At 33.1% G+C, this 25,786-nt stretch overlaps 1 protein-coding gene across 1 annotated transcript in view; it reads right to left on the bottom strand.

The window, feature by feature from the left end:
* The window catches only part of LOC126975912 (uncharacterized), a 68,756-nt gene that overhangs the window by 14,214 nt on the left and 28,756 nt on the right, over positions 1-25,786 (bottom strand). The window contains exon 2 of the mRNA XM_050824030.1: positions 17,922-18,043. Coding sequence (XP_050679987.1) covers positions 17,922-18,043 — 122 coding nt within the window. The remainder of the gene's footprint in view (positions 1-17,921; positions 18,044-25,786) is intronic.

Here is a 25,786-nt window from a genome sequence, read left to right as displayed (position 1 = left end):
AATACCAGTATTGCAACCTCCAAGTACCCGGATGATTTAAAAATAGGTATTGTTAGACCGATTTATAAAAAAGGTGACCACGGCAATTGTAATAACTACCGTCCTATCACAATATTATCGTGCATTGACAAAATAATTGAGAGGTATATTGCAGATAAAATAAGAACTTTTTTAAAACAAAACAATATAATACATCAAAAACAGTTCGGATTTCGAAAAGGAAAGAGTACCTCTCATTTATTGTGTCAATTTGCAAATGAAATTAATGACCATTTGAATAATAAACTTCATGTGCTCGTTATTTTCATTGACTTCAGCAAGGCATTTGATATGCTACAATACAATGTATTATATAAAAGATTTGAGCAGACTGGTATTCGAGGCCCCTTGCTAGAGTTATTAAAAAGTTACCACTCACATAGAAATACAAGAGTTAAGATTGGAAACGACTACAGTAACAAGATTGTAACTGATCAAGGAACTGCTCAGGGCTCGATAATCGCAACGAACGAATACCTTATATACGTAAACAATATGTGCAGGTTATTCAAACACGGCTCCGTATACCAGTTTGCTGATGACACGTGTATAGTTGTGGCCCACACTGATATTAAAATAGCAGAAAGAAAACTCCAAGAAAACTTCGACGCTATGTGGCAATGGTCTCACGATGTTGGTTTAGCCAATAACGCGCAAAAAACCAAGTTGATGTGCATTGAATCCCCTCATAACAAATCTTCATATAAACCTTTAATATTAGCCCACTGCCACGACTGCCAACACAATAATACCAGTCATAACAGCACAAACTGTACACCACTGGATGTAGTGAAAGAACATATGTACCTTGGGCTAATTATACACAATAACTTTACGTGGGGTCCTCATATAGAACTTGTATGTAATAAACTAAGGTCAATACTTTCTAGATTATCAATACTTAAATACAAAATGAACTACAAAATCTTGAGACTATTATATCTTGCCCTGGCTGACTCTGTTGTTGGATACGGGTTGTGCTGTTATGGCAGAACGTATAAAACATATTTAGAAAAAATTCACAACTTACAAATAAGATTACTTAAAACCATTGTGCCTAACCATGTTAAATATAAATTTACTAATAACCACCAAGACCTATTTTCCTATTGTAATGTTATGTCGATACACTCTAAAATAAGATTCGCTATTTTAGTTGTAGAATATAATAATACATATTGTAATGTTAAGAAATATGAAAGAAAACAAAATATGAGGAAACTAGCCTACCTAAATAAGTTTTGTCTACCTAAATATATTAATGTATATGGTAAAATAACCTGTAACTATGTATTACCTAGGATATTAAACACATTACCTAATGATCTAATAGATATATATCTGCAAAAGAAAAATTTCAAAGTAAAGCTAAAAAAATACTATCTAGAAGCTAATAACCAGGAATACCTATGACGTATATTTTTAATAATACTACTATATGCTATATTAAGTCTTATGTAATTAAAACAAGTATTGTAATGCGAACTTACCGCTCGCACATAAACCTTAGAGGTTTTGCGAGTTTGTCTCTATTATTATATATATTAAGATAATTTTGTTCATTGAATAAATAAATAAAAATAAAATCTATTTTATATATCATCGAATTAAAATGATAATAACACCAGTGAGAGGCTCCTTTGCATTGGATGCCGGCCAGATTATTGGTACCACAACGGCGCCTATTTCTGCCGTGAAGCATTACAGTGTTTCGGTCTGAAGGGTGCCGTAGCTAGTGAAATTACTGGGCAAATGAGACTTAACAGAATTTTTGGGTTTTTCAAGAATCCTGTGCGGCACTATGTAGAAATGGGCAGGGCGTATCAATCACCATCAGGTGAACGTTCTGCCCATCTCAGCCCGTATTTTCATAAAAATAAAACTCTGTTCCCTAGAAAAGCTAATACACATTTGCAAAACAAAATACTTAAATATTTTCTTCGAATAACAAATTTTCAAATTATAATTTAAGTCTTTTACTCTATGCTCAAACAGCCACTTTTAAGTCAATGTTACCCTTTAAATAAAAGGGATTGTGTTGATCGTTGTCGGCTGCTGTCAACAGGTCAACTTGGTTGGTCAACACATTTAAAGTCAGCGTGGGATTTGTAGCTATCCTAATCCTTTTTTGATGTGTTATGTTCATTTTGTTAATCTTATTCTTTATTATTAATAAACGCGAAGTAAAGTTTATTCCAAATTGAAAACTTTTTGCCTTTATCTTACGGCCTGGCCACGGGGACCGCAAAGTTTTACCAGTGGGAGGCTCATTTGCACAGGATGCCGGATAAATTATGGGTACCATAACGGCACCTATTTCTAACGTGAAGCAGTAATGTGTAATCATAGTAACGTTTTGGTCTGAAGGGCGCCGTAACTAGTGAAATTACTGGCCAAATGAGATTAACATCTTATGTCTCAAGGTGACGAGCACAGTTGTGGTGACGCTCAGAGTTTTTGGGGTTTTCAAGAATCCAGAACTGCAGTGCATTGTAACGCATGGCGTATCAATGACCATCAGCTGAACGTCGTCCTCGTCTCGTCCTTTATTTATTATTATTTAATTTAAAAAAACGGGGATTTGCGGTGCGAACAGCAAAACGGTGAGAGGGGCGTCCATCCGCGCGAAACAGTTTGAAGGCCACGGGGAGAAACGTTCGCCACCGCGCCGCGACCATTTAGTCCGAGAGCGACGTCTTGTCAAAGTTATTTCGATATTGCTTAGAAAAGTTTTTTAGTTGGAAATGTAATATTTGGAAGAAATGGTTGTAGTATATAATTTGAAAAGTAATCGGGGTATAGATGGGGAATTTCACAAGAAGATCGAGAAGTACAGAATGTTTGCAGAAAATTTTTAGAGCAATACTAGCAGACCCAGCAAACGTTGTATTGCCGATATTAAAATCGCGATACAAAAGTAACTTATGATCGTAGATGGGTGAAAGTTTGAAGTTGTATGTACTTTTTAATGCTGACTCATAATCAAACAAATTAAAAAAAATGTAAAAAAATTAAAACAAAAATTCGTGTGGACCACCCTTAACATTTAGGGGGATGAAAAATAGATGTTGTCCGATTCTCAGACCTACCCAATATGCACTCAAAATTTCATTACAATCGGTCAAGCCGTTTCAGAGGAGTTCAATGTTTAACACCATGACACGAGAATTTTATATATTAGAAAAGTATCGAAACCTCCGATTTTATTCTTAAATAGCTGGCGTAGCCCAGTACTTTGGAAATGAGAGTTTCACAATGCATTTTAATCTCGCTGAAAACAACCGCTCGACTCCGTGGCTTGCGCCGTACTGATTCACAAACAGGATGTAAATACTACGTAATAAAAGGAGATAAATAATTGAAATTGAGTTTAGTATGAAACGTGCAGTCATTTAACATAAGTTTGAAATAGTTGTAATTTCAGTTTGGCGATTGGCTACGAAGTATAATCCGGCTAAGTTTGAAAGCGAACAGTTGCTTAAAACGTGGTGGATTTCGTCTATCTCCGCTTTCTTCAAGATTATAGCCGTTATCCAGCGATGGATTTACACTAGGGGCTGTTGCGCAAGTGCCCAGGGCGGCAAATTTTTTAGGGCGGCAAAATTTTAAAGGGAAAAAAATTTGTTAGTGATTAAGTTTGGTCAATATAATTAATTAATTCTGTTTAATCGATCAATTCGCAATTCAAAAAGTGGGACGTGTTTGCCTGTGAAAAAATCGATGTAATATAATTATGAGTCACCCTTAGTGCCAAATTTATTTATTTATTTATTTTATTTATTTATGATTCCTTACAGCTAACAAAATGAAAAGAGTATATTAAAAATTATACAGAATAGATACGCCAATTAAAAGGAATACTATTAACAGTACAATAAGTATGTGACAAAGTAGTTTAAGACAAAAACGAAAAATACTAGAAAAAATTAAATAGAAAGAAAAGAAGAAATCGTATCCATATTGAGTAACTGAAACGGTGAGTAGGTTGTGTGGTGTGAGTAGTGTGAGTGAATGTGAGTAGTGTGAGTGAATGTGAGTGGTGTGAGTGAATGTGAGTGGTGTGAGTGAATGTGAGTGTTCGAATATAATGTTTAAATTACGATGTGAGACTAATAATTTATCCTGAATATACTGATGATTAACTCCTGCAATTTAAACAGTTTAATATCAGTTTTTTGAACCTCAGACGTGATAAGTTGAAAATGTCGACGGAAGAAAATTTCTTATTATATATGTCAGGAATTCGAAATAGAGGTGAATATTTAAGATACTTAATAGAAGCAAAGGGAATGTTAAATAAATAAAATTGTTAGACAAAAACAAATATTTATTCATGTTTTTAGAATATATAACATATCATAAAGTTTCTGCAATAAATTAGTTATTTTAGTTTTAAAAAATAAAATATATAAACTGTACGTTTATGTAAAATTTCAGTATTCGGGCGGATTTTTTTCCGGTGCCCTGGGGCGGCATTAAGTTTAAATTTAGCCCTGCCGTTATCTGTCAATCTTTCAATGACTGCACGTTTCATACAATCGAGTGAATCGCTTTTTTCTTAGAGAGGTAGCTGGGCTGCTGATTCATACATTTGTTTACAGTCGCCCGCGCGATTCGCTTGGTAAATTTCGCCGGTCGCATCGCCATTCGCTCTTACTCGTATCTCGATCGTTTTGTAAAGTCATACCCCCTTATTCATAATGGTCCGCCAACTTTAAATAGCCGCTTAGGAGTCTTTTTCCTCATTCTGACTTAGGTCAATAGAAGAAGACAGAGTGAGAATTAGCAATGCTTTAAGTAAGCAGACTATTCTGAATAAGGGGGATATTATATACATTGCATTCGCCCACCAAAGACTTACGAACTCGACTTGAGCGAGTAGTAGGAAAAACAAGTTTTATTATATTTATAACATTTTCTAGAAAATTCGCTTATGTGCCTATGTACAAACATAACATTGTTAACTACAATATATTAAAAGGCAACAGTTAAAATGTCGATTTCTTTCAATTTTGCTCTTAATGATTTTAGACTTAGGTTATAAATATCGGCAGAGGAGAGAAAGAGAAGAAGAGGGCTACTCTTCTGCAGTGCAATAATGGTATCAATATCGGCTGCATTTCCATTACAGGACATAAGCCATACATTATGTACTAGCAGAAACCGTGACATCGTCCGCGTACATTTTTTTACACCTTGGCTTCCTATTGTACTTCCAGTAAGGATCCCTAATATCTTTCAAAATAATATACAGCCTATTTCACCCGGGGATAGTGTAGCTTTCCAAGAGTGAAGAATTATTCGAATCAGTTCAGTAGTTTAGGAGCCTATTCAATGCAAACGAACAATATATTATTATAGAAACCATTCAATAGTACCTAGTGTTCATTTCAACATGGCTAAAAGGCATAAAAAGGCATTTATATTCTCGAAATTGATTCCTTTAGATTTTTTTTTGATGTCTACCGTTTAGGAAACAAATGGCGCTCTGAGAGAGAAGAAGCGGCGCAAGAAACTCTCCCAGCATTATTGTTTTTTGCGCTCTTTTCAATAAAAATATACAATATTGTACAGTCATTTCTATCGCTATAAAATAATTATAATCTAGTCCCAGGCTGTCCGATCACTTAGATATTCAGCTGTGGAGTGACAGGGTTTACAACAGAGCCATTTTTTTAAAACATTTAAATTTATTTATAGATAGTGCCTGAACAGTGGCTGTAAAGGTCAAACATTTACTAACAACAATATTCTACTTTACACTACCACATAAATATTCTACAATTGTCTTCACAAACTTAAGCTAACATTAGTTTGTGTGTTGCTAATACTAATAAATCACAAAAATCTCTCAACAATGGAATATAATGCTGTAATAAAACTTGTAAAATAAACGCTTAATGTCTTTCGCACGAACTATACTAAAAGTTAATGAAACTTTATAATTCAATGTTCTTAATATGTTACGAAATATTTGATAGTTTATTTTAGTTACTTAAACTATATTACATGTTTGAATGGGGTGCTTTTTTTGATTAATTAAAACTTTCATAATGGCCATTGATTGGACAACGAAGTCCTCACATGTTATATGCCTGAAGTCATTGCCTGAAGTGATATAAATTTATAAAAAATTAGCCGTTTTAGTGACTGCCGATAGAAGTGAAAACTTTGTACTTTTAGTAATAAAATTTTAAATTTAATGTTTAAAAACAATAAAATTATTAATTTCAATTTAGTTTCAGACTAGCTATCCAACGCGGCAATGCTGCCAGTATTCTTCGTACGCTTCCCCGTAATGATACACAATTTTTGTTGTATATATTTTCCTAACATCTATCGATATTTGCTGAAGTTGTCATCACTAGTTTTAGTACCACAGACTCTCGCTATATGGCCAACAACGCCAAAATGGTGAATATCAAAGTGGCACAAAAGCACTTTGACAGCCGCCAGTCCAGTGGTATAGTATACAGTAGAGACTAGAGGTCAGTAGTTTTAACTCAGTGTCCATTGACACTGAAAAATGTCAATGGGACTTGGTGATTAGAAATGAACATGAATTTCAGAATCTTAAAAGTTATTGTGTATATCTTATATGTATGGATAAATACATATTTATTTATTTATAATCGCTTATAAAATGCTCACAGAATACCTTTATTTATTTATGGTGTATGTGGATGACGCAGCTACTGTACTCAATAACTTTTGTATTAATTTAGATTTATTTTTTTAACTTACTCGTGTAAGACATTGACTATTTGACGTTTGAGTGTGTCTGTTGCATCATTTTACATATTGTATTGTAATTTGAAATGATTTGTAAATCGATGTACTTAAATGTAAATCTTGATATAATAGAGTGGCAATGAGTTTCTTGCTACTTCTTCTCATTAGCTCAACCCTTTACGAAGTAGCGGTAGATTCAATAAACTTTTTTTTTTCACATTCATAAGTGTCATTTCCGTGATCTACGTGAATAAACTGATTTGATTTGATTTCAACGTAGTGTTTAAATTCTCTTTGATAAAAAATATAAACTTTAAAGATCAATATGAATATTGTGAAAAAAAAATATTATAAACTTATATTCATAAAGTATCGGCATCAGCTATACACTAACAATAAGTTTCTTTTAATTACAGGTAATTTGCTATCTAAATTAAATGTAATATTTTGTAAAACTCGAGAACGGCTGGACCGATTTGGCTAATTTTGGTCTTGAACTATTTGTGGAAGTCCAGGGAAGGTTTAAAAGGTGAATAAATATGAAAGTGTTCGGAATTAAATAAAAACAACAATTTTGTTTTTCCATTGATGTGTCCCCCGTCGTCCGACATTTGTTTTGTATGGACATATTTTCTATGTGAGAATTTATTGACGCACGGTTTGACAGTTGTGCTGTGAAACAATTTCATTACGACAACAGTGAGGATATTTTACGAAATAATTCTTGATGTTATGATATATTATTGACAAATTAATAAAAAACATTATTTTATTTATTATATACAGAACAACGTCTGTTGGGTCGACTAGTATCTTATAAAACTCTTCACAAGTATATTATTCACATTGATTTTTATTTATAAATGAAACTCCATAATTATAGGACTTTCAAAGTGATTGTAAAACGAAGTAACATAGCATATTATTAAATGTTTGAATGTGGTCTGCGGCCATTCTAATAGCTGGTGTCGAAATAACAGGCTGAAACAACTGTCTCGAGCGGATATTGCTAACAATGTCCGTATTACTAATAAAGAGATTGACGACAGTCTTACGGCCGTTCCCAATATACTATCTACAGATAGAGATAAATTACTACCTTCTACTATCAGTAATTAGCAGTCAATAATCTGAAGCTGTCCTAATATACCCGATAAGTCATACTTATCGCCTTATATTGGGACGCGTGAATTGAAATTTCCATACAAACTTCTATCGCTAGTGAGCTATACGTCGTCCCACAGACAACGTGTACGGATAAGGTGAGTTACCGTCGATAAGTTTATTAGAACAGAAAAGTCAACGATACTTTCGATTTTTATCTCAAGTAAGAGATTGACTAAATATTGGGAACGGCTAAACGTTTAAACGTTTATTACTGGAGCCGCAAGACTATGCAAATAAATTATGAAAATGAGCAGTTAAAAGGTGTTTTGACGGTACTTATGGAAAACACACAAATATTCTCATCATCATCATCACCTGGAGACGGCCATTGCTGGACAAAGGGCTCCCCCAAAGATCTCCATGACGATCAATCCTGCGCTGACCTTATCCAACGTGTTCCGCCAATCTTGACCAGATTGTTGGTCCATTTTGTGGGGGGCCTACCAAAACTGCGTCTTCCGGTACGTGGTCGCCATTCGAGGACTTTACTGCCCCACCGGCAAACTATGTGCCCTGCCCACTGCCACTTCAGTTTCGCAATCATTTAGGCTGTTTCGATGACTTAAGTTCTCCTACGCACGTTTTTTCATATTTCATGTTCATAATTCCTAAATATATTTTATATATTACTTATAACCAATTTAAGAATCGAAACAGATTTACAGATCAATATATTCTTAATAATGTTATGTATGTAGGTACATGGGCACTTAAGTGAATTTGCTAGAAACTGTCATAACCACGATGTTAAGTATTACGAAATCAAAAGGAATTGTTAAAAAGCCTTTGTGTGGTAAAGGTTAATATAATATAAATGACTTTCTTAATGATACCACTGATTGAGAATTAAGCGACCACCCACAGGCTATTAAATAATAAATCTTATTGTACGATTTTACATTGTAACCATATTCTTATATAAAGAAAGTAGTCCGCTGAGTTTGTTACGCCCCGTAATTCTCAGGTCTGAGGCATACCTTTTGGAATAGGTGGTAGTTTATGACTTTCAATATGTGATTTTATATCCCATTTTGAATAAAAATATTTGAATTTGGATTTGGACACAAAAGGTTACTATTGCATAATGTTATTATAATATAATCGATGTAATTTTAAATACTTTTGATGTGATAACGTCTTATAATTCGATGAACGCTGGCTGCACGCACGAAAAAGTGTCACGTTCCGTTTAAACCGAGCGTGCGAGCGAGAGAGAGGAACAAGCGATAGAGAGGCACGAGAAACTAGACCGATGTTAGATAGAAAGAAGTTTTCACTTCAAAAATGGTTAACAATTTGTTGTTTTTAAAGAGATAACCATCACTTCTGGGATTAATTACACAAATAAAACAGAAAACAAAATTTTATGAACGATGCGGGACTCGAACCTCAACCTGTCACGTTCCGTTTGAACGCTCTCTCAATTGAGCCAACCGTTCGTATCGTTGATAAAATCTTGTATACTTTGTTCAATGATCAGAATGTAGCTTCATCTACAAGATCTACCTTGCACCAGATGTCACTCGAACGGTTGGTTCAGTTGGTAAGAGCGCTCGCACGGAACGAGAGAGGTCGCCAGTTGAAGTCCCGCATCGTTTTTGTGTTCAAAAATCGTTTTATTCAAACTGATTCATTTTGTTTTCTAAAATTACAAAATAACAATATTTCCAGAAAATAATCTTTAAAATATAAACAATGCTAGCACGATGAAACAACCCCTTTCGTAATCGTAACGTAATGTCTCACTTAACATTAAGCTCAATACCATTTCTCAAGGCATTAGCAGATACTCAATGGCCACAAACATCAAAGTAATTTACAATTCGTTCCGAGCCCATGGTTATGATCAAACGTAGCGGGCTATCTTTGTTTTGAATTAGTCCTACCCGAATCATGAACAAACATTAATATATTTCTGTTATGCTGTTGGTATTAAACCGCAAATGGGAAAGTTTGTTAAAGCGAAAATTATTTGACGCAAGCTATTACTAGTATTCAAATCTACACGAGTATTATAATCATATTATTTGATTGTATGAATCTACGTGACTGAATTTTATAGTTATTTCTCCAGTGCAATGGTCTTATAAAAAAAAGGCATAAAAAGGCATTTATTTTTTCAAAATTGATTCCTTTAGAATTCTTTTTGATGTCATTTCTTATACTACTAGATACTACTACCGCTTCGGAAACAAATGGCGCTCTGAGAGAGAAGAAGCGGCGCAAGAAACTCTCCCAGCATTCTTTTTTTTGCGCTCATTTCAATAAAAATATACAATATTGTTCAGTCGCTATAAAATAATCACAATATAGTCTGCTGAATATCTAAATGATCGGACAGCCTGATGTCCTGATATTCAGCAGTGGAGTAATAGCATTTACGACAAAGCCATTTTTTTATAAAACATTTAAATTTATTTATAGATAATGCCTGAACAGTGGCTGGGACTTTATTGTAGAAGTGTATACATTTACCCTTAAAGCTATTATGTATCTTATGAAGCCTACTAGAATTAGTTACAAGCAATCCCTTATTTCTAGTGTTATAATAATGAAAATCACTATTAAGAGCAAAAAGGTGACGATTTTTGTGAACATATATTAAATTTTCATAAATGTACTGACAATAAACAGTCATAATATTTATTTCTTTAAATTTTTCTTTGAGAGACTGTCTATAACAAAGCTGATATATAGCACGAACAGCTCTCTTTTGCAGTGCAAACACTATATCAATGTCAGCAGCATGACCCCATAGTAATATACCGTACGTCATGATGCTGTGAAAATAACTAAAGTACACTAATATAACTACTAATATTATAAATGTGAATGTAAGTTTGTTTGTTACGCTTTTACGACGGATCTAATGAACCGATTTTGATGAAAGGATATAGTCTACATTTTATCCCGGAAAAATCTATAATTCCCGATTTGTGAGATGTTTTTTTATTGCCTATGTTGAGAACGGGAGCGAAAACGGGAACCGTAACTGGAATAGGGCATCAGATAATCTCCTATTTCAAACTTGCTTATTATTTATTAAAAAACCCTTAATGTAGTATATGATTTAACTGAGTAGAATACTAAAGGTTGCATAACCTAACTCTAGCAATAACAAACATTTAATGTACTGGTTAAGAAAAAATGTGTTGCACCATTTAATATTTTCTTAGATGACGTCATAACTTTAACTGTTAATTGTAACTATTGTTAATGTTAAATGGCTAAGTAGCGACCTATCAAAAGTTTCAAATAAATATCCGATATTTACTTGATATTACACTTTTTAATTTTTTACTATACCAACGAATACGATAGTGCAACACATTCCGCAGTCTAAGTTAAAGGCAGCGTTACTGTTAACGTTAAATTTGATTAAAACCTTAACTATAACAGCTTATATGGTGCATGCAACCCAGGTTAAGTGATATAGGCTTTTTTTTAACGCAACGAGAAAGACATTCATCTGTAATCTCTAATCGGTAATGACAAGTAATTAGATCTACAAGCTGAGTACGTTTATTAGAAATAAATTACAAATGCAGAGACTACGTAATAAGACACCTTCTGGGATACCCAAGTCTCGGAAGTAGGAAAAAGTCTGTCTAATGTGTGAGCTTTCCTTAAGTGCCAATATGAGTCGTAAAGTTGCAACACATTATAGATGGATCTTCGTTTATCACTTGTATTATTTTATATTTTCTAACACCGGTTGTCGAATTTCATGCGATACATCTCAACAAAAGCAACTTTACAAATTGAAAAATTTATTTGTTGATTCGTAAATGCTGGCTAAAAATAGGCTGCGGCTATTAATCTTGTATCACAGACTAGTGACAGAGACTCACGGCCTTACAAATGAACTTAGGCTGTGTTGCATGATATTAGCTGTTACAGTTAAGGTTTAAGTCAAATTTAACGTTAAGAGTAACGTTGAATTTAACATAGACTGCGGAATGTGTTGCATCCCGTTGCACCATCGTATTCCTTGGCATAGTTAATGTTAAATAGTGAAATATCTAGTCAATATCGAATATTTATTTGAAATTTTTGGCAGGACGCTATTTAACATTAACAAAATCTTTAACCGCAAATATGAGACGGTTACGGTTAACAGTTAAAGTTATGATGTCATCAAAAAATTGTCAAATGGTGGACATTTTTTGTTTAACCGATACTTTAACATGTTTGCTATTGCTAAAGTTAGTTGATGCAACTCAGCCTTAGTATAAAGTTATACCTGAGTAATAAACCAAGAATGTGCAAAATGTTTACAAACAGACATTTTCCTTATGGTTGGTTTATTCGGACGTATAACGTTTCCCGCATTTATTTGCAAGGCTGCTTGACATTCCTAAAACCTCAGAATTATCATTGTATTGACAGTGTTGTCAGCGATATACGGCTATTCCCAATATTCAGTGTATCTCTTACTTGAGATAAAAATCGAACTTATCGACGGTAACTCACCTCGTCCGTACACGCTGTCTGTCAATGCGACGACGTATAGCTTACCAGCGATAGAAGTTTGCATGGAAATTGCAATTCACGCGTCCCAATATAAGGCGATAAGAATGACTCATCGGGTATATTGGGACAGCTTTAGATTATTGACAGCTAATTACTGACAGTAAAAGGTAGTAATTTATCTCTATCTGTAGATAGTATATTGGGAACCGTCGTTAGTCAACATTATGTATATTCTTGTTTTATTCTCAGGTATAACTAAATAGCAAGTTTATTTATAAGGCCGCTAGGATATAATGTATAATGAGTCTATAATTACATGGGAACCTCTACTATTAAATTATTTATAATTATTAAATTATATGAAATAAGTTTCAATGTGAAAGTGATAATAATTCCGCTTGTTAAGACCCTAACGGTATCGTTTGACCTCGAACAGTTAATTATAGTAACTGCGTCTACCTCTGACTTTTACACGACCATCTACGACGCTATCCAGTAAGCACTCAATCTTTAATTTAATTACCGAGTCTATTAGCATTAATTACTAAAACATCATAAATTCAATGGTTAATTGAAAAAGCAGATTTGTTAGAAAACATATTTGAGAGTTCTTTCTTTTGGGCTTTGGAATAACTGGTGGTCGCCCACAGTCACCTTTATTTTTAAGTTTGTATTTTATTTATCAAATAAAGTGTGTGTATGCGATCAGTATTGTGTGTTATTATAGATTAAGGATTGGTCTCCGCTGTGCTCCAACTAAATACCGTACTACGTAAGATCAATAGTTTTTTTATTACGGCAACTATTAGATGCATGTGTGTGTTGCATCTTGGCACTCAATGGCATCTTTAAAATTTTGTAACATACGCTTCGTGTTATTTTACATTGAAATTAGGTAAATACAAAACACTTACTTATGATGTATGATCCCAGTGTCTTTCCTATTTCTTGTAGTATTATTTTAACAAAGTTTTACTACGCAACCCGCATTTTAGTTTCAATTATTAGCAAAGTTTAACAGAATATATGGCGCTGTAACGTTGACGCGACGTCATCGTCACACATTGTTCGAGATTGGCTTGAATAGGTTCTTTGTGACTATGCCCGCGATATCTAGTTGGAGCGAACCAGAGAGCAATCCTTAATCTAAGTGTGTTATATAAATTTTTACTAGTTTAATGTATTTATAAGGCATTTTATATAAAAATATAGCTTCATGCACTTGTCCTTCGTATAAACTTTAATTGTATTAAATATCACTTCATCTGGTTTTTTTTTAAAAGGGGTATAAAGGTCTTGCACATATGTACAGTTTTAATACCTATATAAACTAGCCGACCCGATAGACGTTGTTCTGTATATAATAAATAAAATACTTTTTTATCAAGAATTATTTCGTAAAAAATGCTGTTGTTATAATAAAATTGTTTCAAAGCAGAACTTTCAAACCGTGCGTAATAAAAATAATCATGGGTCCCAAATTGCAATAAAAACTATCCTGTCTCTCAAGTTGGACTAGATTGCCATGAAGTAAACCCCATTAAAATCCGTTCATAAGTTTAGGAGTTCACTGGGAACAAACATCAGGACACTGGATTTATATACATATACATATTAAGATTATTGTAACTAACTTTTGTCTACAATACGGTTCTTTCTTAACTAAACTAAACCATATCGAAACGAAACGAAATTCGAGAAAGAATGTTTTAATCAGTTAAAACAAATAATAAAATAAACAAACCAACAATAGTTAAAAGTAAATACTACAAATTGAGGTTTGAATAAGAATTGTTTACATTCAATTTGTTTAGTGCCGTATTCGTGTTTTGATTTTACTAATGACGAGGGAATAGATAGGTAGAAGAAAAATAATAGACAAAAAACCGTTCATGGTTCGATAAATATCAATTATATTCTGTTGTAACCTTTTTTTAACATAAGTAGGTAAGGTAGGTAGCCTGTGGTTCCAACAAGATGGCGCAATATGTCACACAGCTCGTGCTACACTTGATTTATTGAAAGATACGTTTTGTGACCGCCTAATTTCACGTTTTGGACCTGTGAATTGGCCTCTAAGATCTTGTGATTTAACACCGCTAGACTACTTTCTGTGGGGCTATGTAAAGTCATTGGTCTATGCGGATAAGCCACAAACGCTTGACCATTTGGAAGACAACATTCGCCGTGTTATTGCCGATATACGGCCACAAATGTTGGAAAACGTCATCGAAAATTGGACGTCCTGATTGGACTACATCCGAGCCAGCTGTGGCGGTCATATGCCAGAAATCATGTTTAAAATGTAATGCCACAAGATTACCTTTCGGATAAATAAAATTAATGCCAATAGAATAATCCATCGTTGTTTTATTGTAATTTAAAGTTCTATACCTCTAAAAAGACACCCTTTACTTGATTTTGCAATTATGGCGTTACTGAAAAGTGTCAATTTAAATTAGTTTAGTGTAGAGTTAATTAAAATAATGAATAACAATAGGTGAGTAACTTCAGCGGCAACTTCGTCACAAGCTAAAATATACTCTGAAACCTAACTTCTTAACTGTCTCCGACCGAATTTTCCCTGTGGAAATTATTTTAAACTGATCCTATAGTTACGAATTCTTGAAAAAAAAAACGAAACCTTCTTTCAGTAAATTGCTTATATCATCTACAATTTTCATCTAAACTTTTTCTTAAAAATAGTCATAACATGTGTATAAAAATATATAACAAATTGCCTCAGGACTTGAAAATACTATCAAATAAAATGTTTATACCAAGACTCTATAGATGGCTGCTTGGAAATAATTTTTGTAGTAAAAATGAATATTTAAATAAGTGTTAAGTGTTTGCATGCTTTTGATATAAGCTGGATAGAGTACACATTGTAATATTTAAGATCAGGACCTACCCTATTCCAAAGCAGAATAATTAATTTCATTTCAAACTTATTTCCTAAAAATCATCTATTTTCTATTCCTAGACAGATGGCAGGATTTTCCCGCAATTTTGCTTGATTAAAAATTATCACGAATATAACATCAAAACTATATAATTTCAAAACAACAAAAATGAACATGAAACAATCACTCTATAAAACGCAGAACTATAGGCGACCAAATTCGCGGGCATCTTGTTAATATTAATGTGAAGGGATGAGTCGATAGCTGATCGCTATCACGAAGTGAGATCGTCGCAAGATGTATTAAAAGGGGGAAAACTGTCAGATTCACGCAACGAGCTAAATTTCAATTTACGATGCTTTGAATCATTTACAAACTCCCAGAGATAACTCAAATTGTACATTTAAAGGGCTTGTGACGAAATCTGAGACGGCAAAGTGAAAGGGCGTTAAGATGACCGATAACCGATTTAAATCTATATTGAATTTGTAAATGGATTGGAACGCTCTATAGAGACCAAGCTGTGTCGTGGAAACGGTGTATAGATATTTATGTCAGGCTTATCATAGCTTAGATACTGAGAGATTTGTTCGTACATGTTGATTTAAAGCTCTGGGATATATCAAATTAACACACACACATACTCACGCCTTGTTCCCGTCGGGGTAGGCAGAGACAATAGAATTCCACTTGCTTCTATCCTTACAAACCTCACGCGTTTCCTCTACATTTATTACTCTTTTCATACATACTTTCCTTTTCTCAAAACGTCCTCAATTTGGTCGACGAATGTTCCACGAGGTCTTCCGCTATATATTTGCCCACATACACTTGCCATATATATTTGACTAGCTGACCCGGCAAACGTTGTTTTGCCATATAAAGTATAATTCACGCGATAGTTTTATAAATAGTAAAATATTGCCTATATTATAGCCTGTACATCATTTTGTTCTATTGTCAATAGTTTTTGCAGCGCACGCAAAAATAGGTTTTCGATTTTACACCTTGTGTTACAAATAGCAATTTTATTACGGATCCCTAATTTTGAAAAAAAAACATAGCCTTATAGCCTTCTTCGATAAATGGACTACCCAACACTGAAAGAATCATTCAAATCGAACCAGTAGTACCAGATATTAGCGCGTTCAAACAAACAAACAAACACTGCAGCTTTATAATATTAGTATAGATAAGTCATTCTTTCTTCACTCACTCGCTCAACGTGTCCAAACCATTACAACATTCCTTTCTCAGTCTTTGTCAGAAAACCTTCTTACAGACCACAGCGCGCTCGTATCAAAATAAGTGAAATTGAAAACCGTTAAATTTAGTATGGTAAACAAAATGAAAATGATGCGCCATTCGATAGTAAAGAACTTTAGTAGCAGTATAACTGACTTTATGTGCAGTTTCTTTCCAGGGCAGTACGAGTACTGCTGCTACCTATTTTAATTAATGGTAGACTTGCATTTTTATATTATGAGTTTAATTGATGCTGTTGAGGCTACAGACAAAGACACAAAATATAGGTAACAATTCTCAAGTCGGTTTGTACTGCGACTCGATTACGTCATAATTGAGAGATGATGTTCCAAAAAACCAACGTGTGCTATAGTTATTTATGCAACTGTTGTGTAATAAGGGGTATTAAAACACGAATGTGGATTTATGATTGATATGATTTAGTGATAATAGTATCACATGAGTGTTTTAATACCTAATTATCAACAGTTGCATAGACTTTAGCTACACCCAGAATATGAATCCTCTAAAAGATTCTGAAACAGTTAGCTTACTGCTAACATTAAAACACCAGTCCTAGTAGTAACCTAATATCATTCATTACTGATTATATACAAATAAACTAAGTATGAATGAAACAATTATTTATTTTAGTAGTAATTTACATTTTGTTTAGTGCAATTATTAAAATTCACTCAAATATAATGTTCTTTTCCAGCGTTTAAAATGAATCGCTCATTTAAAAGTAAACAAAACGAGAAAAATATCGAAGAAAAATGGCGGGGATTCGAATAACCTATTTTTTTTAAGGCGCGCGACGTTCTGTTAGTGTGGAACGCGCATAAACGAAAATGTTCTTTTTTTGAAATTCATAGAGATACCACGCATCGAGCAATAAGAATGTGGCTGTCTGTTGAAACTCATTGCGCATGAAGGGATCGGAAAAAAAACATAGGAGTGTTGTTATGAAATTCAGTACAACATTACAACACTCGTTTGGATGCTGTAATGGTTATTAGAACATTGGGTGTTTTGATGTTGGCAATAAGCGAACTGTTTCAGAATCTTTAATAGAGGTTTTAAAGCATGGGTGTAGAGAACACACGATACGTGTTCTTTAGTAAACAAGTTATGAAGGTGAAGTTATTAATACGAAATTCAATTATTTGAAGCGCTACATATCAGATCGTAACTTCTAAGTCTTATTCATTCCACACTTGCTGTGTTCTCTATCTTTACCCGGTTAAAATTAATTTTCCAAAAATGTTGCTAGCTCCCGTTTACTTCTTCTTTAATACTCTTAGCTGATTCGTGATTTTAAACCTTATTTTTATTATATTAAATCTTATTGTTGCTTACCTGTTTTCTAGCGTTCCGATACACATAATGTGATGTGCCAATTTCATCATTCTGCCTCTTCTCTTTTTTCGTCGCTGTTGCAGAGTTGTCAGGTTCTTCGCAAGAAGCTTGAAGGATGAGACCTGTAACAAAGAAACTAGTGATAATTCGCAATTTTTGCAGGATATGTTATGATTTTGTTTTTTTTCTCTCACTAATGCGTTCAGTAATAGTAATTGATAACCTAACTTTTTTTGAACCTTTTAAAATAACAGTGTATATTTTCCAAAATACACTTATCGTTCAAGATAAAAAAGTATTTGTATTGATCACTAGGAATCTTATTATTAAGACTCAGCTGTCCGTCTGTCTATGTGTCATCTGTGTTGAGAATATAAATGATATTAGTAACTATATAAATATGACAATATTTAGGTTTACCAACGGCTGTTTTCTCCTATTCCGTTATCTGATAATTTCATATTCTTAAACGGATCTAAATTTATTTTTTAATTTTAATGTTATAAAAATCTAAGGCACTCCTTATAACTCGATCTAAATATTCTGTTGAAACTCATGTTTAAATCTGTCCAGAGACTATCCAGAACAAACAACAGAAAAACAAAAATATTAGGATTTAGTATTCTAGGAATAAGGAGGTACCGGACAGTTTTCCGTACCCCTTTACCCACGTGTGTACTAAATGGCAGGATAATCGGATGAGTAGGTACGGACGTAACAAACAAACATATCATTTATATTTTTTTTATGAAAATAAGGGACGAGACGAGCAGGACGTTCAGTTTATAGTAATTGATACGCCCTACCCATTACAATGCAGTGTCACTCAGGATTCTTGAAAAAAATCTGAGCGACACTACAATTGCGCTCGTCACCTTGAGACATAAAATGTTAAGTCTCGTTTGCCCAGTAATTTCACTAGCTACGGCTCCCTTTAGACCGAAACACTTGAATGTGTAAACATTACTGCTTCACGGCATAAATAGGCGCCTTTGTGGTACCCATAATCTAGCCGGCTTCCTGTGCAAAGGAGCCTCCCACTGGTGATAATATATATTATCAATGTTATATTTATATAAACTTAACATTTATAAAATGAGTAAGAGTATTATTACTTCATATAGAAACTATTATAATCAATATATGTTTTATTATACATATATCGACCATGTTTGTTTATAATTGGAAAGTAAGATGTGTTGATTAGTTAGTTAAATATTATTATTAGTTAGTTAAGTTAATATTGTATCACTTTCGTAGTTTTAATTTTGTAAAAAGGGTTCGCCCGTATATGATAAGTAAATATAGTCTCGTTACATACAAAGACATGTCAGAGATTTACATATTTTTCTTTGAGCTTAAATTTTCGTCAGAAATAAATGAATTCAGCTGCGAATCCTTTTCATTCAAACTAACTAACAGCGTAACTTGATTAGGTCATATGAGCGATTAGTTTGTGATCCGGATATAACCAGTTAACCTAAAGCTTTGTTGGCAAAGGCAAAAGTTGGACTTTAACCGAAAATAATGTTGATTTACAAAATTAAGTAAGCTAGATAATTAATGAGATTTTCCGCTTTTCTTATATTATAAAGAAAGATAGTCTATTATTTTTAAATATCTATACATATAAATAAAATTGGAGAGTCTGTTTGTAATATTGAAATAACCGTTTCTTACTACATGTTTATGAATATATACGGTATATACACCAAAATAACATTTTTTACAATTTTTGTCTGTCTGTCTGTTTGTTCCAGCTAACAGCAGTAAGCAGCTGTGAAACGGCTGGACCAATTTTGACGGGACTTTAATTGACAGGTAGCTGATGTAGGAATGAGTAACTTAAGCTACCTTTTTTTTTCAAAAATTCTTTTATTTTAGGAAATTAAAGTAATGCTGCAATGTCCGAACGGTCTGACTCTAAAAATAATTTATATGGCAAAAGAACGTTTGCCGGATCAGCTACTTTTTAAATATTTCTGGGTTTACGATTTTACCTCAAAAATGACATAAATTAGGTAAAATATAATACTCGTCACAGACCGACTTACACTGCGATATTAATATAATTAAATAATTTACGTGTAAGTTACCTTTTATTTGTTAATAATACTTAACAAACAATAAATGCTCGAATGAGTTAAATTATAATGTATGTACAACTAACTGTTGGCTTTCTTAAAAATAAAAATAAAATAAAGTAAACTGTAGCTAAATTATGAAAAAAGAAAAATTTTAAATAAATAATTTCCAATAGAAACCTCAAATGGATGAGAGAGAGAAAAACCTCCCTATATCTCACGATAAATCAAAGTTAGAAATAAGCTCATACTTAACTCGAATCCTTTTAACTCGCAGTAAGTAGACACGTAACACGAAGAGGTCACGTCAGCGATTAGTGATCCGGTTTGAAGCGGTTAACCCCAGGACCTTTGGTTAGAGAATTTATATGTTGGCCTACTAGATAAACTTGCACGAGGCTGATTAAATGCCGTCGAAGCGAAATATATCGGTTTGAACAAAGATACAATTACAATTAACGAATTTTGTGCATATTGTTTGTGTGATTTTAAAAATAGAAAACGTTTGGTTTTGTCATCGTTACGAATATATTTTCAATTTTTTTTGCCCCTAGAAAAAGGCAAAGAGAACCAATTAGCTCGTAATATAATAATGAGAGAGGCATTCCTGCTGGCCTACCATGAACTCTTATTGCGATTCAATTGACAACCTAAAATGAACTGCTTTGCTATTTCGTACCACGACGTGATAAAGTATTTAATAAGTATAAAATAGGGCTTAATGGTTTATAATTAGACACAATTGCGCAATATTAAAATGTATTTTTAGTATTTTCTACGCAAAATAGCCGCTAAAATCATATCATTTAAGGTTTCGAAACGCAATTTTATTTCGTTCATTCTTCATAAGCCATCCAAACGCCATTCAGTAAAAGGCACTTCAAGGTACGAATTTTAGTGATTCAGTTTGGGTACCTAAACTGAACTGCATCGGATTCGCATCGCTTATTAAAAGTTGATGGTAGGCCCTCTGGTCCGTCTATTGTAAGATTAATTAAGTAGGTAATTTTAAGATATATTATTATCTAGTTCTATTCAATTAATTACTTGACTCTATGATTTTATGGCTATGGTTGATAAAGCGGCTTTAGATTAATCTATTGTCCTAGCCACTGTTAACTGTAGCTCACTGCTAAGATTGATTTTTTCCATGAATCTTATTATATTATTTTGGCTGTATGGTTTTACATTTGCCTCTTTTGTTTTGAAGTATGTGTGAAAATTTCACCTTCGCACGACACGCCACAAGTTACGATATCATCCCCACCATCTGGATGTGTGGCGGTCCTCCACAGTGCGCTTTTCAAAGAGCTTTCTTCCTCGTACTACGAAGCTGTGGAATGAGCTTCGTTGTGCGGTGTTTCCGGGACGATACGACATGGGTACCTTCAAGAAAAGCGCGTACACCTTCCTTAAAGGCCGGCAACGCTCTTGTGATTCCTCTAGTGTTGCAAGAGAGTGTGGGCGGCGGTGATCACTTAACACTAGGTGACCCGTACGCTCGTTTGTCCTCCTATTCCATAAAAAAAAGGTGGACAGAAAAAACAATAACGGCCTTACAAATAAACTTGGTATAAATTTATACTTGGGAATAAGCCAAGAATATGCAAAATATTGACTATATTGCTATATTATTATAATAATACTTAATAATCCTGACACACTCTTACACAAATTATCTTGCCTATACTATGGGTGTAAGACAATGATAGATTTAATACAATATACTTACCTTAAACATACATAAATATATATAAACATCTATGACTCGGAAACAAATATTCTAATTCATTATACAAATGATTGCACCTACCGGGATTCGAACCCGGGACCTCATGTTCAGTAGGCAGGGTCACTAACCAGTGGGCTATAGGGGTCAATAATATAATTATAATAATATTATAATACTGAAGTATTCGGAATGTCAAGCAACCTTGCAAATAAACGCGGGAAACGTTATAGGTCCGAATAAGCCATAAATTAAGCCATAAAATGTTCATTTGTAAACATTTTGAATATACTTGGTTTATTCTCAAGTATAACTTTATACTATGTTTATTAAGTAAGGCCGTATTTGTTAACCTCTTTTTATTGAAATTGCCTTGTGAGTAACGACTATTATATCTCTCAACTGAATGTAATCAATCGATGAACCACTCGCTTGTAGTTCATATGATGATGGGATAGATGAGTAGGTTTCTTCATTCTTAAAGGACCAATGATGTTTATTTCCGCGCCCATGACATTAGTATCAAATGAGAGGATGACTAAGATAGAAATAAATAGATATTGAAAAAAGGTGGAAACAGAAATTTAATATATTAAACACATTTATTGCTTTTATTAGACTTGAACTATATTTTAATATCAGTTTATGAGACTCTATATAATTAAGGGCATTATACACGAGTGTGGGTGAAAAGCATTTAAAAAATAAGCTGAATATTTACCAGTGATAGGCTCCTTTGCACAGGATGCCGGCTAGATTATGGGTACTACAACGGCGCCTTTTTCTGCCATGAAGCAGTAATGTGTAAGCATTATTGTGTTTCGATCTGAAGGCCGACGCAGTTAGTGAGATTACTGAAATGAGACTTAACATCTTATGTCTCAAGGTGACTATCGCAGTTGTAGTGCCGCTTAGAATTCTTGTGTGCTTGTAAGTAATGGGCAGGGTGTATCAATTACCATCAACTGAACGTCCTGCTCGTCTCGTCCTTTATTTTCATAAAAAATGTGATTTCATAATAACATTACACGAGTATTTTTATACCTAATTATGTACAGTTACATACACTACTTTACTATCCATATATCATAAGAATCCATGATGATATTTGAGTATATAAATATATTTAAAGACACATTCAAGGCTTTTCGTAAAATGGCTTCTAACTCCGATTCAAGGTATAAGTCCCTGATAAATAATTAATGGAAGGACCAGATGTGAAAACGTTATTTACTCTCGGCTTTTAGCGACGCTCGTCCTAAGTTGCATTAAAATTATCCGCCATTATCTCAATTGGTCTCGGAGTTAATGAACAAAAGTTTAATAAATTTCTCGAAAATATATTTATTTAATAATAGCATAATATGTATAAGGAATTAAAGTTATAACTTAATTCAATTAATTAGAATTAAGAATTATTAAAGTCGGAAACTATGACATAATATATATGTTACATATGCCTAGGCTAGTTAAATATGACTTTAAAACATCCTAAACTCAGTCAAAAGTTAAAGTATCTAATATAATCTCTATTCTAATATTATTAAAAGGCAAGTTTGTTTGCATTGAATAGGCTCCTATGCTACTGAACCTATTTGAAAAATTGTTTCACTGTTGGGAAGCTGCACTATCCCCAGGTCCCTATATTTTCAAAAAATTAGGGACTAAAACAATGTATCCAATAGTGTAACCCGAGGTGTTAAAAAATTAACTAAAATTTTCTTTACGCGCTAATCGCGTGCGCTGCGAAAAGTATTGCAGATATAATAAAATAATGCACTACGACTTTACAGAACACATCATTTTTTACAAAAAGTGTCGAGACATATGTTATTTTATAAGTATTCTTTTTTATATATATAAAATTTAGACTTCAGGTTACGGTAAAGATCAGGTTGCTGTTGAAAATAAATTATCTCGATTATCGTCGGTAAAGAAAAATGATTTTGTGAGCTAGTATTCTGATGGGCAAGTAAGTATTAACAACCTTAAAAATATTAATAATGCTAACAATATTAGTCTTAACATGTTTAGTATTTATTTTCCAGGTCGTTAACTTCCTTAAGACATGGTTGAACGAAGTAATGACTGATCCGTGTGTTTTCCACGTGAACGCTACTTACATTAGATTTGAAAACCTGTATAGCCGAGTGGTTAGCGATCCTACCTACTAAGCTAGAGGTCCCGGGTTCGAATCCCGGTAGGTGCAAGCATTTATATGATGAATATAGATGTTAGTTACCGAGTCATAGATGTTTAAATGAATTTATGTATGTTTATATGAATATATGTGTTTTTTTTATTTACTAATTTAATTTAAATTTGTTCTTATATATTTTTCTTCTTATATGTGTAGAAGTAGTTGTAAAATAATTGTTAGATTTATATAATTCGTTATTATTTTATAGCCGACAAACAATCGTCATAAAATTATGCTTCATGCATGTCCGATTGCCTGTAAGTAGAATCGCAATTATCATTTTTTTTTTAAGTATGTTGTAATTACAGTGGAATGTATGTTGTAGTTTCTGTAGGTAATCTTAAATAAATAAAAGTAAGTATATTGTATTAAATATATCATTGTCTTGTAACCCATAACACAGGCTATAATATATGCTAAACTTGGGGCAAGATAATTTGTGTAAAAAGTGTGTCAATATTAGAAATGTTCGCAAAATACCTTTATTTGTTTACTTACTTTATTGATGCATCCGTAACACTCAATAACTGTATTTTTTTTTGTTATATTTACATTTTTTAATTCTCCCTTACTTAACTTAATTGAGTAATTTGAAACGTTTGTGTATTTTTGTCACATCACTTTATATTTAAATTGTTTTTAAAATTATTTGAATTAAGATGTAGAAGCAGTAATTAATATTGTTGCAAAAGAGAGACAAAGAGTTTCTTCTAAGTTTTCTTTAAAGTTAAACTTTTCCGAAGTTGCGGTAAATGGTAAAATATTTAACATTCATAAGTGTCATTTTAGAAACAGTATATCTCTCTATACAGGGTGGCCGAGAAGTTGACGTCCAAAGATAAAATCTGAATTTGACTCATTTTATTGGCCAATTTTCTGGGAAGTTTTTAAAAATAGAAGCAATAGGCTCCCCATTTTATTTTATTTTTGATACCTTGAACATTTTCATGAATTTAGCTGGAGCAGTTATCTTGAACTTACGACTCAATTCTAAACTAGTGCCGCATTGTCTATTCATAGTTTCTTATGTGGTTATTGCAGCTGTTATTAATAATTATCAACAATAAAATTATTTTAGTTAATTTTAATGTACAAAAAAAATTAGAAAAAAGTCCTAAACCAAAATTAGGTGAAAAAAGCGGATAAAAGGGGAAAACATTTTTATCTCCTAAAAGGTGATTCGGATACTCATCACCACGAGGCTTTAAAATTTTAGCTTTGGACGTCAACTTATCGGCCACCCTGTATATACTCATATCGTAAATATTTTAATTTTCGAATTTGAGTTTCGTCTTTAAACATTTCTATAAAACCCTTTCAGTAAAAAAATGTCTAATTACCTATGTACGATAAAATAATTTCAACATCTCTTAGTCTACATAGCGAATTATCCTGCCGTATTATTTGATTACTTTCACGTCGCAATCAACAAACTCAATTTGCACTGCTTTTGAATCCCATCAACACCGAGTTTTTCGCCTTTGTTTGTGCGAAATATCGTATTGTGTGGACAGTCGTGCTCCATAAAGCAATATAACATAAATCTCCTGAGCCCGACAGAGGTCGTCCTTTGTTGGTTTATTGTGAAAGTTTGAGCTTTATTATACATGAAATGTGAAAGATTTTATTTTTATATACTCAAATATGAACACTTAATGATGCGTTCAAGATCCGCACATTATGACTACCCTAAAAATAGACTGTTTTGTAAGAACAAATTTGTTATCTGTGATAATATTATTTCATTTAAATTTCGAACGTATCTGAAAACAAAGAAATTTGATTTGATCTCTATTCTCACATCAGTAGAGATGACATTTAGTGCAGAATTAAATGTCTATTTGCTAATAAA

This window comes from Leptidea sinapis, chromosome 2 (assembly GCF_905404315.1).
Source record: "Leptidea sinapis chromosome 2, ilLepSina1.1, whole genome shotgun sequence".
Lineage (NCBI taxonomy): Eukaryota > Metazoa > Arthropoda > Insecta > Lepidoptera > Pieridae > Leptidea > Leptidea sinapis.
Note: the sequence above shows the minus strand (reverse complement) of the source record. Positions and strands in the feature narration are given on the sequence as shown.